General features: G+C 41.9%; 1 protein-coding gene across 2 annotated transcripts in view; it reads right to left on the bottom strand.

The window, feature by feature from the left end:
• Positions 1–3,170: 3,170 nt before the first annotated feature.
• The window catches only part of NUP62 (nucleoporin 62), a 34,157-nt gene continuing 22,182 nt past the window's right edge, over positions 3,171–15,145 (bottom strand). For both annotated transcript variants that reach the window (XM_085860157.1, XM_085860158.1), the window contains 8 exons: positions 13,739–13,978; positions 13,268–13,532; positions 10,204–10,345; positions 6,550–6,599; positions 6,306–6,440; positions 5,740–5,851; positions 3,596–3,662; positions 3,171–3,491 (listed from right to left, as the gene is read on the bottom strand). In XM_085860157.1, the coding sequence (XP_085716283.1) occupies positions 3,406–3,491; positions 3,596–3,662; positions 5,740–5,851; positions 6,306–6,440; positions 6,550–6,599; positions 10,204–10,345; positions 13,268–13,532; positions 13,739–13,978 (1,097 nt within the window). In that variant the 3' untranslated portion in view covers positions 3,171–3,405. The remainder of the gene's footprint in view (positions 3,492–3,595; positions 3,663–5,739; positions 5,852–6,305; positions 6,441–6,549; positions 6,600–10,203; positions 10,346–13,267; positions 13,533–13,738; positions 13,979–15,145) is intronic.

Below are 15,145 nucleotides of genomic sequence, written 5' to 3' on the forward strand. Positions count from 1 at the left end.
GCAACTTTTTTTTCAAAAAAATTTCGATTTTATTTTTTTGGCATTTCTACATTCGCGTCAATCCAGTTTAGTTTATTCAATAGTGGTTCAGTCGAGTCTGATCCGTTTTGACCTGCAATGAATAGGATATCAGGTTCACTTAAGTGACCCAGCAGTATTGGCGGTGGAGGTTTTGCACTCTACAGAGTGCCCCCCCCTCTAACCGGGCGTCGTGGCGTGCGCCTGTAATCCGGCTACTCGGAGGCTTGGGTTGGAGGATCGCTTGAGGACGGGGCCTCTGCGCTGGGCCGCACGATGAGAGTGTGTAGGGCAGCCCGGAATCATGGCGAAACCCAATCCTTATCCCTGTGTCGTAAGAGGCGACCAGGGTTGCGTCAGGAAGGGCATCCGGCGTAAAACCTGTGCCAAATCAGTATGCGGATCATAACGGATGATCCGCTGTGGTGACCCCTAACGGGAGCAGCCGAAAGACGAACAACAACAGAGTGCCCCCCCTCTAGTTTACACTGCAAGAATCTCGGGGTGGGAGATGATAGTCCTCAGCTCGCAGCATCGTTCGAACCGTCATTGTTGTTGACGCTGCAAGAATCTTGGGGCAGGAGGGTTGTTGTTTTTCTCTGCAGAATCCCGATAAAACTCCTAACTATTAAAATAAATCACAGCGCATTTACATTGATTCTCCCACTAGACAAGGGAAGGAAGCTATCTATAAAACACATACTTACCGAAATAACTGAGCTATAGGAACCTGGATGTTGTGTGTGATAGTTTTCCAAATTCGCAACACTTTAACCTCAGCATTGCCCAGGTTAAAAAGGACATTGTAATACTGCACTGTACACATTTACATAGAGAATTTACGCACCCCTCTCCCCCCCTCCGTGAGAGCGTGGCCACATAACCTATGTTACCGCGCTCCTGACCGTGGCCACATAACTTGAGAGAAGGAGAGAGAGAGAGAGATGTTTGTATAAATTTACCTGCTTTCTGGTCAAAATAAGTTGTACTCTTCCCTCCAGGGAATGGCATTTATGTAAATGCACCTGCTTTACTTTGCTACTTCATATAAACTTACCTGATAAGAATTTTTGATTTTCTTTAATTTTGAATTCACCTGTTTTACTGCCACAAACAAAGTGTCTTTTACACCACCTTATCTAATGTCACATTAGTTATTCATGCCTGTTGTTTGTGTCCTTTATAACGTCCTTAAAGATAAAAAAAACAAAAAAAAAAAAAACTTTGTTTCCTGTTTGGAATGATTTTCTATTTTGTTTGACTGCCAACAGGCATGCAGAGCATAAAATAATAAGAATTAAAAAAATATTCTCACTGCACATGTGCAATCAGGAAGAATTCAAAGCCAAAGTAGTGTTAAATGGCAGGTTTGTTTTCCAATTCGTTTTGAAAATATAACATTCAATCGAAATTGTTGTTCCTAGATCATAAACTGATGGCTACAGAGACAGTCAGACATGAACCAATTGCTTAACCCAGCTTTTCGCTTCACATGTGCAGGGTAATAAATAGGGTGGTCCAAATCTCATTACTCACAGGTGACCTCAAGCTGATGCACTGTAGATCAGTCAGTGGTTGAGAAAAATAGGCTCATGTATGAGAGGCCACATAAATACATCATTCCATGAACCAAAATAAAACATCAAGGTCAACATCTCAAAATAATGAAGTTGTACAATGATGGCTTCAAACAGAAAGCAAAGACCAACTTTGAGTGGTCCATAACTCTTGTAAATGTCAATTTTTATGATATTTAAATTTATTTTTTCGATATATTGATACCATGTGCACCCTGAAGCTTCCAAAGTGGACATCAAACTGAGGTTGTGATGCTCATATACCGTGTCATAGCTCCAGACATTGAGGACCAATCGATGGGTGCTCCAAGAGAGGTTCCCAAACTTGAATCGCCGATTAGAATTGAATTGACATCACTTTGCTCAGGCTTAAATAAATAAACAAAAACGATAAAAAAAAGAAAATAAATTATTTTGCTTTATTTCTGAGTAGTTGACGCTTTACCATAAAACTGCACGTTAGTGACATAGCGGGTGTCTGCTCTTAACTACAAATGTGGGGCCATTTTTCTGGAAATTGGCATTTAAACACTGGGATACATTTCACACCACCATTACCCCTCTCCCCCACCCCTCCCATCTCATGTGTCTTTCCATTTTCATTTCCTGGGTCTACGGTATGCCTGTGTTCCATGAACCCAATTTAATCCCCAAGTTGGCTCGTGTTCCTGGCCGGTACCTTCTCAGCAATGACAACAGAAGACAGGGAGGACAAATCAAATAAGAGTACTTTGCGAGCCTTCTGGTGCTTGTCCCACAGGTTGTTATTCTCAGAAGACAAGACTTTTTCATCAAGTACCTCACCTTCTGTCCTCGTCATGCCATAAAGGTAATCAGGAAGCTTAGTATCTCTCCTTACTTATCATTGATGGCCATAATGGAAAGTAGCATTTTGATCGCTCTGTACATCGGCACACTACCTGCCAAAGATTTTTTTTTAAATTGCAATAAAGTTGGTGTGCTTGAAACACAAGGCTAACAATGGTGGACTGGATGTACTCATTTGAATCTTAAAGTTATAAGCACTCGGTGGGGGGTGAAAAATCGAACCAGGACAACACAGAATTAGATATACTGGAACATAATGGTTCACGTTATTCAAATATAATTTGCAACAAGTTTTTAGTAATCACAGCTTCATTTCTGGAGGTACTTTGAATAAGTTACAGTAACAGGCATTTCTGCAACACCATTTATTGATTGGGTAATTAAATGATGTGAATGTGTAATTATTTGCCAAGAGAATGTATAAAGAGAAAGAAATATATATATATTTATAAAGCAGACCGACAAAATATATCGATTGACTGAACCCAATACAATGTCAGAATATGGTCACCTTCATTTGGAACCTCAATGTCTGGAAAAAGATATACAAAAAGAAAAAGAAGACAAAATGTCTGTTGAGTATTGGCATCAGAATTCCTCTTTGGATTATTAAGAACAAACACCAATGTGCCAGACCAAGAAAAGGCCAATTCCAGAACGAGGGCAAAATAGCATTCCCGATTACAAAACTGTATGAGAAGAATGAAGCACAACTATCACCACAATGAGAGGACAACGGACAAAGGATTTGAGATTCCAATGCAACAACAAAAATAAAAAAGTTGTTTATTAGATTCCTGAATTACGAGTCCAGTTCTCAACACCTCAAACAATGCCAACACACGAATGGACACCCACCCACCCCAACGAGCATTCCCTACGTCGCGTGACAGCCCAGTTTAAAGTTAACGTTTGAATGGATTTTTTCACTGAATTATCCATCTATTCGCCATTACATCGCCAGAAGGAGCTCAAGTGGTCATTAGAAATCCAGCTGTTCAGCTTCACTCTCGCTTCGCCGTGCCTCGTACAGCTTCGCCACTTCGTCCACCTTCTTCTGGAGATACACTGTGGAATTGAGCAATGGTTAATCAAAATTAACAAGGCACGGTACCCAATAAGCACATCTCAATACGACACGCGGGCGCCAGAGCTTTCTCAGCTTGCAATACCGGCATTCTGATCGATCCACTGTAAGGATCCCATGTGCGCATTGAGGATTTTACAGATCTGCTGCAGCTGTTGGTGTACAAGAACAGAGGGGAGGAAATTGCAAGGGAGTGTTAGAAACGACACACAAGTGGACCTCAAAGCCATGCCATGCAAGGGAAATGTGTGGGGTTGTCACAATAATTACGATTACTTAAGTAACACCATGATCATTGTTGGTACGTCGTTTTTCCTGAAAACAAATAACCAAAGAAGAAAATCTCATATTTGAAATTGAATGATACTTGGTTTCATGCTGTGTACCTCATCATCGTTCACACGAAAATAGAGAAGTGAGAATTTAACAACATGCTAAAATATTTGACTTTTTCATTATAATTACAGTACCAGATGGCACAAAAAAAAAATGCACATGCCATACACATACAATTACCAGTAGGGCCGTAGTGAGTAGCAAGCAAAGCGCGAGGCCAGCACGCATAGCGAAGTCTATGCGGTTCGCCACTATCGCACTGTACTTCAGCGTCCAAAATCCAAGGTAAAATGCTTCATCATTCGAAGCCCATTTCAAAAGCAGACAAACTTCAATGTTTCCCAAAAACCTGCAAGCTTGGTTAAAAGCAGGGCTTGATGCGCCGTCTGTCCATGCCACTCACGAGAAAATATTGAAAGCTGGTATGGGAGAATGTCTCCACAAGCTAGTATGGGACTGTGATGCTGAGGCTAGAGATGGGAATGAATAAAAATATCCAATGCTCCAGGAGACCATTAATTTACTAATCTCTGCATTCAAATTAACTGTTGATTTGAATGCTAAACTGTACTTTCCTGTTGTATTTTGCAATCCTTATTTCATCGACTCCGTACAGCGAGTGCTTTGTTGGTTCTGTATGATTTACATCAGGTTCGTAAACCTTAGTTTATAATGAAGTATTCTTTGATGCCTGCTTCTCTTCAGTTGTGGTTACACTGCAAGTTATTTCCTCCCGATATAAACGTTCACCGTGGTTTCACATGGTTATCATCGTTGAGATTGTCATGCGTCTTGTGCCTGCTCATCATAATTTTAAAAACTCATGGACACATTTTCATGTCATTCAGCGTGGACATTTCCACATTTACAGAGACTTGTGTCTGTAAATCGCTCTCCTTGTAATGGATTTTATTTTTTTTGTGAGAATGAATTAATCTTGCACTGTACTTAAGTAGCCCACATCACGCTTCGCTATTGTGCTTCAGCATGCGTAAACATGCGCATTCTCCACCTCCATGGGAAAAATAGTGTGCAAATCAAAAGTGCTTATGCAGAGCAGAAGTGGAAAAAGGGGGTTTTCTGGAACAATTTTCGCTCGTTTTCAGTGGTGAATGTGACCAAGATACAAACTTTAAATAAAAAATATTTTTAAAATGTATCATTAAATTTCTTTGCAAACTTCTGAGTTCAGAGCCGATCTGGGACCCGGGAAACTTCTGGCAAAATTACCGAGTCAGCTCCGAACCGAGGTTTTGCTCCCGAGTCCCAGCACTAGAGCTGCTGTGCTGCGATGTGGTTCCCCCTGTAGGTTAGATAAATAATTTGTAATATGTTGAGGGTGCCGTCGATAGCTCGTCTACGATTTGCAAAGGACACCGTGGGATCTTTCACGTCCACCAACTAATGCTGGCAGACGGGACGCCCAGTTGTAAAAAAATTATTGTATCACTCGTTCTGCCTTTGTATGGGAGTGCATACTCGTATGTATATATGGAGATTAGAAAGCCCAACAGAAATAACCAATATGGGCAATGAGACCCAGCCTTCATTCTCCTCGATAATAATGTCACCTACATCTGCAAACAGGGAAGATCGGTGAATGGATGAGTGAACTAAGAAAAAAGAAAGAAATGAAGGGAGAAATGACGAGTGAAAGAAGAGAGCAGGGAGGTTCCCAAGAGATAAGACTAAAGGGAAGGGGAAAAAAGATTTATCGGACATGGGAAGCAGTGGGGGAAATCAAAGAATCCTGCCATTTGGTGCCACAGCAAGTACATGTGTAGCCTTCATTTGCAGTCATACAAGGACAACCAAATGTTCTCCAGGATGAAAAATAAAGGCATCATCATCAACATGCTACTTCAGTGCAAATTAAAAGGGATCAAAGCATACCGGGTCTGCAGTTTCTCCCGGGCCGCTGGAGGTGTTCAGGTGATCGATGACTTCCTTCAGGTCCTGTGACATGCGCTTCAGCTGTGCATCAATATTCTCTGCCAACTTGTACCTGTGAAAAAAATGTTCAAGAACAGCAAAGTGTGGCAATTTTTTTGGAGGTAAGCAAAACAATGGAGAACGTAAAACGTAACAAGGACTCATCCCTCAAAGGTTCAATTGTACTCTTCCCTCCAGGGATTCAAAGCAAGCACGGTGTGCCACCACCAACACGTCATCCCCTAAACCCCTACATGCAATGTTTTCTACCACCATCAACCCTAACCAACTCGACACACGTTTTATATCGCTGATCCCCGATCTCCTATCCCCTACCCCTCTCTTGTATTGTTAGTTTATTATCTTGCTCGTGTCGTCCTCTGCCACCTCACTCTTCTATGAGCCTCAATTTTGTATACAACAAAACAAAAATAAAATAAAAAGAGAAGTAAAGGATCCTACAAATGGAAGAGAGAATTGTGAGAATATTATGAAGAGAGTGTTGTAAGGTATGGGATGCAACATACGTGCGTTCCCTTTCTTCATTGGTCGGTTGCTGGTATATTGAAGAGCTCTGTTCTTTGACTGCCTCTTCCAATGGATTGAGCAGCTCCTCGAGCTCCCGCTGCTGTCCCAAGATAAAATCCAGCTCCTGGTCCAGCCTGGAACCAAAGGAGGTGCGCGTTGGTAGCCCTAACATCACAAATACAGTTCCAACAGTCTTGAATAAATTAAATAACGATTCAAAAATAAAATAAAATAATAATATACCGTTTCTGGTCCAACTTGACTTTTTCAACCTCTTTGTGTAGAGCCGTAATCTAAAAAGGAAGGCATAAAAGGAGAAATTAAAACTATTTATACAAATTCAAACAATCATCAACCATTATGGATATAATTACATTTCCTTTCTTCCTTGCAACCTCTAATCAGAAGATAATTTTCCAAGTGAAGACTTCCTTTTATACAATTTATGCCGCTGTATGCAAAGGTTATGATTTCAGTGCATGCGAGGCAAATTCAATTCATCAAAATAGATAATAATGTTGCAAATGGAACACACACACACACACACACACACACACACACACACACACACACACACACACACACACACACACACACACACACACACACACACACACGTCAACAGCATGGATGAGTTACAAGAAGCCATTTCATCACGTCCAACAGTCAGAGATAATAAAGTGCATGGAGATGTCGAAAAATGACCTCGAAACAACAAGGTTTTCCCTCGTATACCTTGTCTAACGTATTTTCAACCACGTCCAAACTTTGATAAACAACAAAACGAGATTATGGTCATACAATTTTATGCTAAGAAATGCAATTGTTTGATGCAGAGGTCAAAAAACAGAAACAAGTGATGTGCAAAGTTAGTTGGCCTGTATGAGTTTGTGTGACGTGTTAAACGCATGAGAGCACATTAAGAAATCAAGGCATAGCCTAAAAGGAAGTTATCTTTCATTACAAGCGTAATACAAAGAGGACCGTGAGTGTACTTACAACTTTTAAAGCAAAATATCTGGGTGATTGCCAAATCACATGCATGGTCTCATTATTTACCAATTTGGCTAATATACAATGACAGCCTTGATTTATACCAGGAATCAAAAACATAAAATAACTAGAAGGGCACTCAGTCGAGCACAAATGCCTCCGCCACGTATTGCCTGATCCATGAGAATGTATCGGGCCCAATGCATTTTTGAAATATCATACTGTACAGCACAATATCGTTTTTGGCCCAAATGCTCAATGGTGAAGAATCACTTGAAAAATTAAATAATTATCGTATCCAGATCCGGATTTGGATCTTCATCAAAATCAAATCAATTCGTCCTTGCCACACACACCCAACGTGTCCACAAGTTTCGTCCAAATCCATCCACAACTTTTTGAGATATCCTACACACAGACAGACAAACAGAAAGGGGGTGAAAACATTACGTCCTTCACCTTCGATGGTGAAGGTAACAAATATTATGCTAGATAAAGTTTTTGGCCCTATCTCGATGGTGAAGGATCACTTTAAAAATGAATTAATTCTCATATCCAGATCCGGATCCGGATCTTCACCAAAATTGAATCAATTCTTCCTTGACACAAACACAAGCTGTCGACAGTTTCATCCAAATCCATCCACAACTTTTTGAGGTATCCTGTTGTATATCGGTTTAGCCATATCTCTCAATGGTGAAGAATCACTTTAAAAATTCTAGTAGTCGGATCCAGATCAGGATATTCACCAATATCTAATCAGTTCGTCCTTGTCACACCAAACCTGTCCAGAAAATTCCATCCGAATACATTCACAACTTTTTGAGATATCCTGCTCTCGCACACAAAAAAAAAAAAGACAAAAAAAAAAAAGGACAGACAGACAAACAGTCAGACACGGGTGAAAACAACCTCCGTCCACCTCCGGTGGTGGAGGTAATAAATAAAACGATGCAATCCAGTACCAATAGCTGGACCAAAATAGTGAACCAATTGTTCACCATGAACAATTAAATCAAACTCTCAAATTCAAAACGATTCAGAAAAATTTGCAGTGCATTTCATTTAAAACTAAATACATTTATAAATTACCACGTTTATAAATAAATCTCAAAAGTATCACATCAGAGATGACCTCATGCAATATTGTAATGACTACAAGCACGTTTTTAATCAATATTCAGAGAGATCAAGCTTGTAATTTAATTGAGGTAACATCCTAATTGGAGGTAACGTCACAGAACTCAATGTACTCCATTTAACAATTTTCTGAATTCACAATTGCAGACATATTTATATTCTTCCTTGTTTTTCAATTTTTTTTAGAAAGACTTCTTTAAAACCTTCTTTCCAAGTTCATCTCCAAATTCAACCTTCTTCATGACCAACAGTTCGGCTTTAGATCTAAACATTCAACTGACATGACTGTTGTGCAATCAGTTGATAAACTCACCGATGTGGTTTGCAACAAAACATCCACGACGAGCGTTTTTATTGATGTCAAAAGCTTTCAACACAATTGACCATGGTATAGTATTCTCCTTTCCAAGCTTCAATTTTATGGTATCACGGGTACTACCCTGCAATGGTTTGCTTCTTATCTCAAGTCACCGTCAACAATTCATGACTGTTAATAAGTGCGATTCCAGTTGGAAACCATTCTACATGGTGTTCCACAGGGCTCTATCCTTGATGCTCTCCATTTTCTACTGTATATTAATGACTTGCGTTCTTCTTCTTCTTCCCTTTTACAATATATATTGTTTGCAGATAAGACAATTGTATGCTCCAATTCCAATTATGATTCCTTTGTCAATACTTTAAACTCCAAACTAAAAAAAGGTCTCCTCCTGGTTCAAAGCCAACAAACTTTCTTTAAACCAATAAAATCAAATACATGCTCCTCTCCAACTCGAAAAAGAAAAAAGAAAAAAAAATCTCTGATCAACACAAACTTGATTGAAATTGATAATATCCCCATCACCAAGGTTCAATCCGCTAAATTTTAGGAGTCATCATTCACGATAAAGTCACCTTGTCTGATCACATCTTTATCACGAAAACTTTTTCTCATAAAACAGGTGTTTTATCCAGATTATGTTAATTTCTACCCTTAATCATCACAATACTTGTTTTACCTTACCTCGTTTATGGAAATATTGTATGGGCATGCACCAGCAACAATAAGATTGTTGCTCAAAAAGAGAACCTTGAGGGTTTGTGCCTTCTCTCATCCTTGAGATCACACTGCACCTAACACCGACTTGATTATTTTAACAAATTGCACACATGGGGATATTCATGTATAATTATGTCCATAATCTACTTCCTTGCACTTTTTCCTCTAACTTCACCTCAATACGTAACGCACACACTTATCATACAATACCCTGTATCAATTTGTTCTTATCCGACACTTGCACATCATACTCCAAGAACACAATGAGATTTTAGGTCCTCGTCTTTGGAACACTATCCAGCCGTCCGTGAACAGATTCAAATCCTCCAACAACAAAAAAAAAATAAAAAAAAAATAAAAAAACTTACTCTTATCCCAATATGTACGTGGACAGTACAAAATACCCCCCTGATAATATTCAATCAATTCTTGTATTCCATTATTTTGTCCATCCTTGTGTTTGCTTTTGCTCATAATCATTTACTTATAGTTCTTGTCTGATAGTTTGTTGTCCAAGGCATTTCCCCACAAGCTTTAGCTTTCTGTAAATGCCTCTATACTCTGTCACACAAATGTGGATTATTTCTTTTTTTACTTACACTTGTACAGAGTATTGAAATAAACTTTGAAACATTGAAATTGTTGTGCGTCACATGATAACATAGCGAATTACTTACTCCAAGTTACACAGACCGATCGAGTCTCAGTCAGGACACTTACTATACCTTATCCCCATTTTCATGCATGACTCTGTCCCATGCGTTCACTTGCGTTGCTTGCACCAAGAACTGCTTCTCCTGCTCCTCGAGCTCTAGACTCCACTTGTTGATGATCTCCTCGAGCTGTCCATAAGTCATGCTCACTGCCCTTAAACACCACACGATATTCAAAGAAATCATCAATATCCATTCTTTTGAGAGGGAGCTGACATGACCTTTGTTTTCAAACAAAAATCAAGGTTCATGCAAGGGCAAAATAAATAAATACAAAAAAAATGGAGGGTTTACAGAACACCTTACCCTGTGCAGTCGAAACAGGACATGGGAAAGGTAATTTAAACTCTTGCCTTGCATTTCCGAACACCATCCATATTTCCCAAAAGCTGCCATTTTGTCTGAGACTTGATATTCCACAACAATGACAGCACGAGCGGCACATTTGATTGGTCAAGATGGCGTAAAATGGTGTAATATTTACTCCAAGTACTGTTGAACTGGAGGTTATTGGAAGGGCCAAGAAGGCGATTTGTGTTCTCATATTCATCAAGCATATTGTTGCAGATTCAGGGTGGCAGGGATCATGAGGAGGTTTCTCGAATCCTCCAAAATCGGCCAACAATCCTGCAAGCTGATGAGCCGCAAATCATTTTGCGGCGAGGCAGGAACCACGGACGCCATCGAAGACGTTCAATTCAGAAAGGGTCAGCGTCGAAATCCGCTTTAACTCTCCGGCAAATTAAACCCCCAGATAGAGTACTGTGTTCTCCACGTTCCACTGTGATAAATCAAAACGGCCAAGCGATACTGCAAGTGGAAAAGTTGGCGAATGGGCTGACCATAACGAAATGGTGTGGGTGAACTCCCTGTTACTATTCACACACTATGTTCAACCAATGGAAACTAACAATCAGTCAGTTTGGGAAACGGTTTATAGAGTTAGCAAGAAGCATGTATTTACAAGCAGTGTCACAGAAGAAAAGCTCTTACCCCTAGCACAGATCCCTTCGTATTCAGTTACTTGGTCACAGTTGTACAACACAGGTGCCTCAGTCATTCCGGGGAAACAAGTTAAGGAAGAGGATAGGGAGCTGGGTGTGTGCTGCCGCTCGCCACAGGGCGAATCCCCCTTACCTGTGGCTAATATTTTAAACCACCCATATTTACTCATGAAAACATGCCGAAGGTAAAATGCTGTGTACCAAACATACATTGGGACCACCGGGAGCACTCCCTCCTTACATTTTAATACGCCACCAACCAATCCTAAAATGCGGAGATTTTGAGCGAGCATGACTCGAAGAGAAATTTTTGATGCTGCCTCGTCAACTGGAACTGCAAACAGCAGGCCAAGAACAAACTCACTTGGGTAATGTGGAGTTTACGTTTGTCAAAGCGGTATATCGACGCTGAATCTGAAATGCTTGGTGTTACACCAACAGGTGAACATATTGTTCCGGCTGTGGAAATTCACAGAACACCATAAAGGTTCCTTATTCAGTTATTCCGGTAAGTCCGTGTTAAGTTAGATTTCCCCACCGTTGTTTAATGGGTTTTATTCGTGTCACAGGGCTGTGATCCTTTGAGGTAGGTTTTTCTTTTTCTATCGTTATTTTGAACCAACCACATCTCCACCACCATTACAAGAACCAACATCGCTCCCCTTAACCACAACGCCAACCACGATCGCCAACCACCTAACCACCTTCGCCGCTACGCCAGCTATCAATTCCCTTCTTCTCCATGGACACAGTACAATAATCTCTCCGCATTCAGTCAATAAACACGAGCAAAAGGAAGGAACTTGAGGGTGCGCGGTTTTTCCCGCCTAATATTCCCGCCTGTTTTTCTCCGCGCTTGGTGGGGGGAGGTGCGATCTGAGCAGAGGTTAAAGGTGAGAAAGGGTGGGGGCCTCTTTTTGGGGGAATGATTTCCTTGGACCTGAGCCAAAACTGACTTCCCCCATCCCCCGCACAGCGTGCGGGGAGGGGGGGGGCGAGAGGGCACGCCCCTCTTCGAGAAGTTTCTCGAAGAAGTTCGAAGGGAGGCGGAGCCGAAAACGGGGAGGAGCGAAGCACTGAGCCCCAGGAGATACAAGGCGGACAAGACGCGAGCTTCGTGGGGTGTCTTTGTCTTTTGTCTTGGTCTTTTTTTTCTTTCAAGCTGGTGTGGATCGGGGCTTTGGTGGTTTCGCCTTCTGGGGCGGACATCGAAGAGGTGCTGCCTTTCCCTCTGGGCGCAAAGTCGCAAGGGTTGTGCGTGGAGGACCAGCTCTGCCGTGCAGTCGGGAGGAGTGTGCCGAAGAGAGAGCTCGCCGACCGTCACACCACGAGGGTGCAGGTAACCAGCGTCAGTCTCGTGGGACCCATTCGGTCAGCCAAGTTCCACGCCATAAAGGCCCACGGGCCCAGTCTGACCCCCCTGTCTGTGGGGTGGTCTTTTCTCTTCTTTTGTGTGAATGATGTGGCGTCGTGTCCATAAGTAAAACTGCTTAAGTGCCTGTAAATGAGTATTGCTTTTATTCGGTCGTCGTGCTTTTCCTTTGCATACGTCACGTGATTGCTTTTGTTTGCCTTGCCTCATACATGTTGTAAGAAATAAATGTGCTTTGTTCAAATGTACCCCGTTCGTTGCGTCTTCTCCCTATTGGAAATGCCATCTTGCATCGTGGAATAAATAGTTGGGTTTTAAACACCCGTTCAATAGAATCGGATCCGGCGATAATACCCGCTCGGTTATCACTGCAGAACGGAACGGACCGCTAAAGCGGTTCGTGTCCCAAGCCGACCTGCGCAGGTACTTAGGTATATCAAATTCAGCGAGTGGCCTTATCTTGCGTGGGTAGACAATTGGCTCGGCCGTGGTGGGGATTAGAAACCCACCCGTGACTGGTTTCTGGCGTTAGCTCCGGAAAGTCACGACTGAATTGTCCGTCCGGTGGGCGACGCGGTTGCTATTAGTGGAAAGCGGCCGATCGCACGCCGGCGGGCACGAATTCGTAACAATATGTTGCAACTAAAAGCATGACACATTCCTTCATGATTCTCCAATCCACACTCATCATTCGACATACGTGGTGCTGCTGTTGCTGCCTGCAGCTGCAGTTACAGTTGCAGTGGTGGTGCTGGCCGTTGTGATTGCTGTTGGTTTGAAGAGAGACAGAGCGGATGAAGCTATGCTTGTGGCTGTACTGGTAGTGGTTGTAGCAGCAGTGGTGCTGAGCTGGCTGGATGTTGTTTTGGCAGCCAAACCAAAGGAAAAGGCAGCACCTGCTGGAACGGCAGTGGTAGATTGCTGCAGTGGAGCTGGTACTGCTGCAGTGGAGCTCAGAGAAAAGCCTGATAGGCACGCACAAATCAAAGCATGCACACAATGCACAAACCCAGCAAATACATTCCATGCAATGACGAAAGGCGGACAGATGCTACATAATATCAAATAACTCTTACAAAGCGTCATGTGGTGGTTTAACAAAACAACAAAAACATTTTAGAAATCAATCATCGCAAACCACAGCCTTGGAAAATAAGTAAACAAGACATACCTGATATAGGTGCACTAATATTTCCACTGCTGGGAGTTGCACCGACTGTGGTTGTTACGGTCTTTGCAAGATTGAGACCCAGAGGAAATGCAGCAGCGGATTGCAGAGTCGAGCCCAAAGTTACGGAGGGGGAGCTGGCCGGGGGAAGAGAAAAGGAGAGTGCTGGTGTCACTGTGCTTGCAGGAGCAGATGCTAGACCCAGGCCAGGAACTGCAGCAGTTGCTGTGGCAACGGTGGAACCTGTAGATGTCAAATAGAAAAAAAACAAAATTTACATTCAGCCTTCGTTCCCTCAAGTCATTAAGCCAAACAGTCAATTCCACATGAAGAAACAGCCTTTGAAAAGTTCCACTGTTGGTGTTAAAGGCCCAGTCACACCTTGACGTTTTAGCCAGCAATGGCAACATATCAAAATGTACGTAAAACGCTGGCCTACGTTGAACTTTTAATGTTTTTTTTAAAGATTCGGACGTATTCATAACGAGTTGGTCGTATGCACAACATATTAGTAATGGACACAGAACGTTTCATTGTCTTATAGATAACTTATAGATAACGAATGCTTAGCCTGTTGTCGGCGTTCACAACCTCTGCCCAACGATAGTCTAACTTGTGCATAGCGCGCTGCACGTATCGCCAACGATGACGTGGCGTAGGTTATGAAAAGGCTGCCGCACAACGACTGAAATCATAACGGCAGGAGAAATGGAAGTGTGAAAATCGGAGTCACACCTTGGCGATCTTGCCAGCGTATGCCGACGTCTGAAAAATGCGTCTAAAACGCTGGCGCACGTCGAATACGGTATGGGTAAGTTTGGTATACGTGCATAGAACGCTAAAGTACGCTATCATACGTTGTATTAAGTGGAGTACGTCTTGTAATTTTAAACGTGTTAAACATTTTATGACGTACTTGCCGTATGCCTCACACGTTCCGCATGCGATGGGAATAAGTTGTACGCAGTACGCACGATATGCGATCGTTGGCACGCGTCGACAAGTTACTTGTAAGGTACTCATAAGTCGAAACACGTCAAGGGAATGGTTAGCGTCAGTGTTCCAGACTCCGTTTTTTATGTTTTTTTTTTTCTTCGGTACGACGGTGATGTTGACACTTCAATTTCTAGTGTGGTTATGATTTAAATCGTTGAGTGGCAGCCTATTAATTATATTATATTATAACCGCACTAGAAATCGAAGTGTCAACATTACCATCATGCCGAAGAGAAAAAGAAATAAAAATAAAAAAAACAGGGAGTCTGGAACACTGACGCTAACCATTACCTTGACGCGTTTCGACTTATGAGTACCTTACAAGTAACACGTGTCGACGTGTGTCAACGATCGTGTAACGTGCCTACAACACGTTACTCATATGTTAGAAATAAGTTTTGGGTACGCTAAACA

The sequence above is a fragment of the Eptatretus burgeri genome, chromosome 16, assembly GCF_056783735.1.
Source record: "Eptatretus burgeri isolate ZD-2024b chromosome 16, Ebu_testis_v1, whole genome shotgun sequence".
Classification (NCBI taxonomy): domain Eukaryota; kingdom Metazoa; phylum Chordata; class Myxini; order Myxiniformes; family Myxinidae; genus Eptatretus; species Eptatretus burgeri.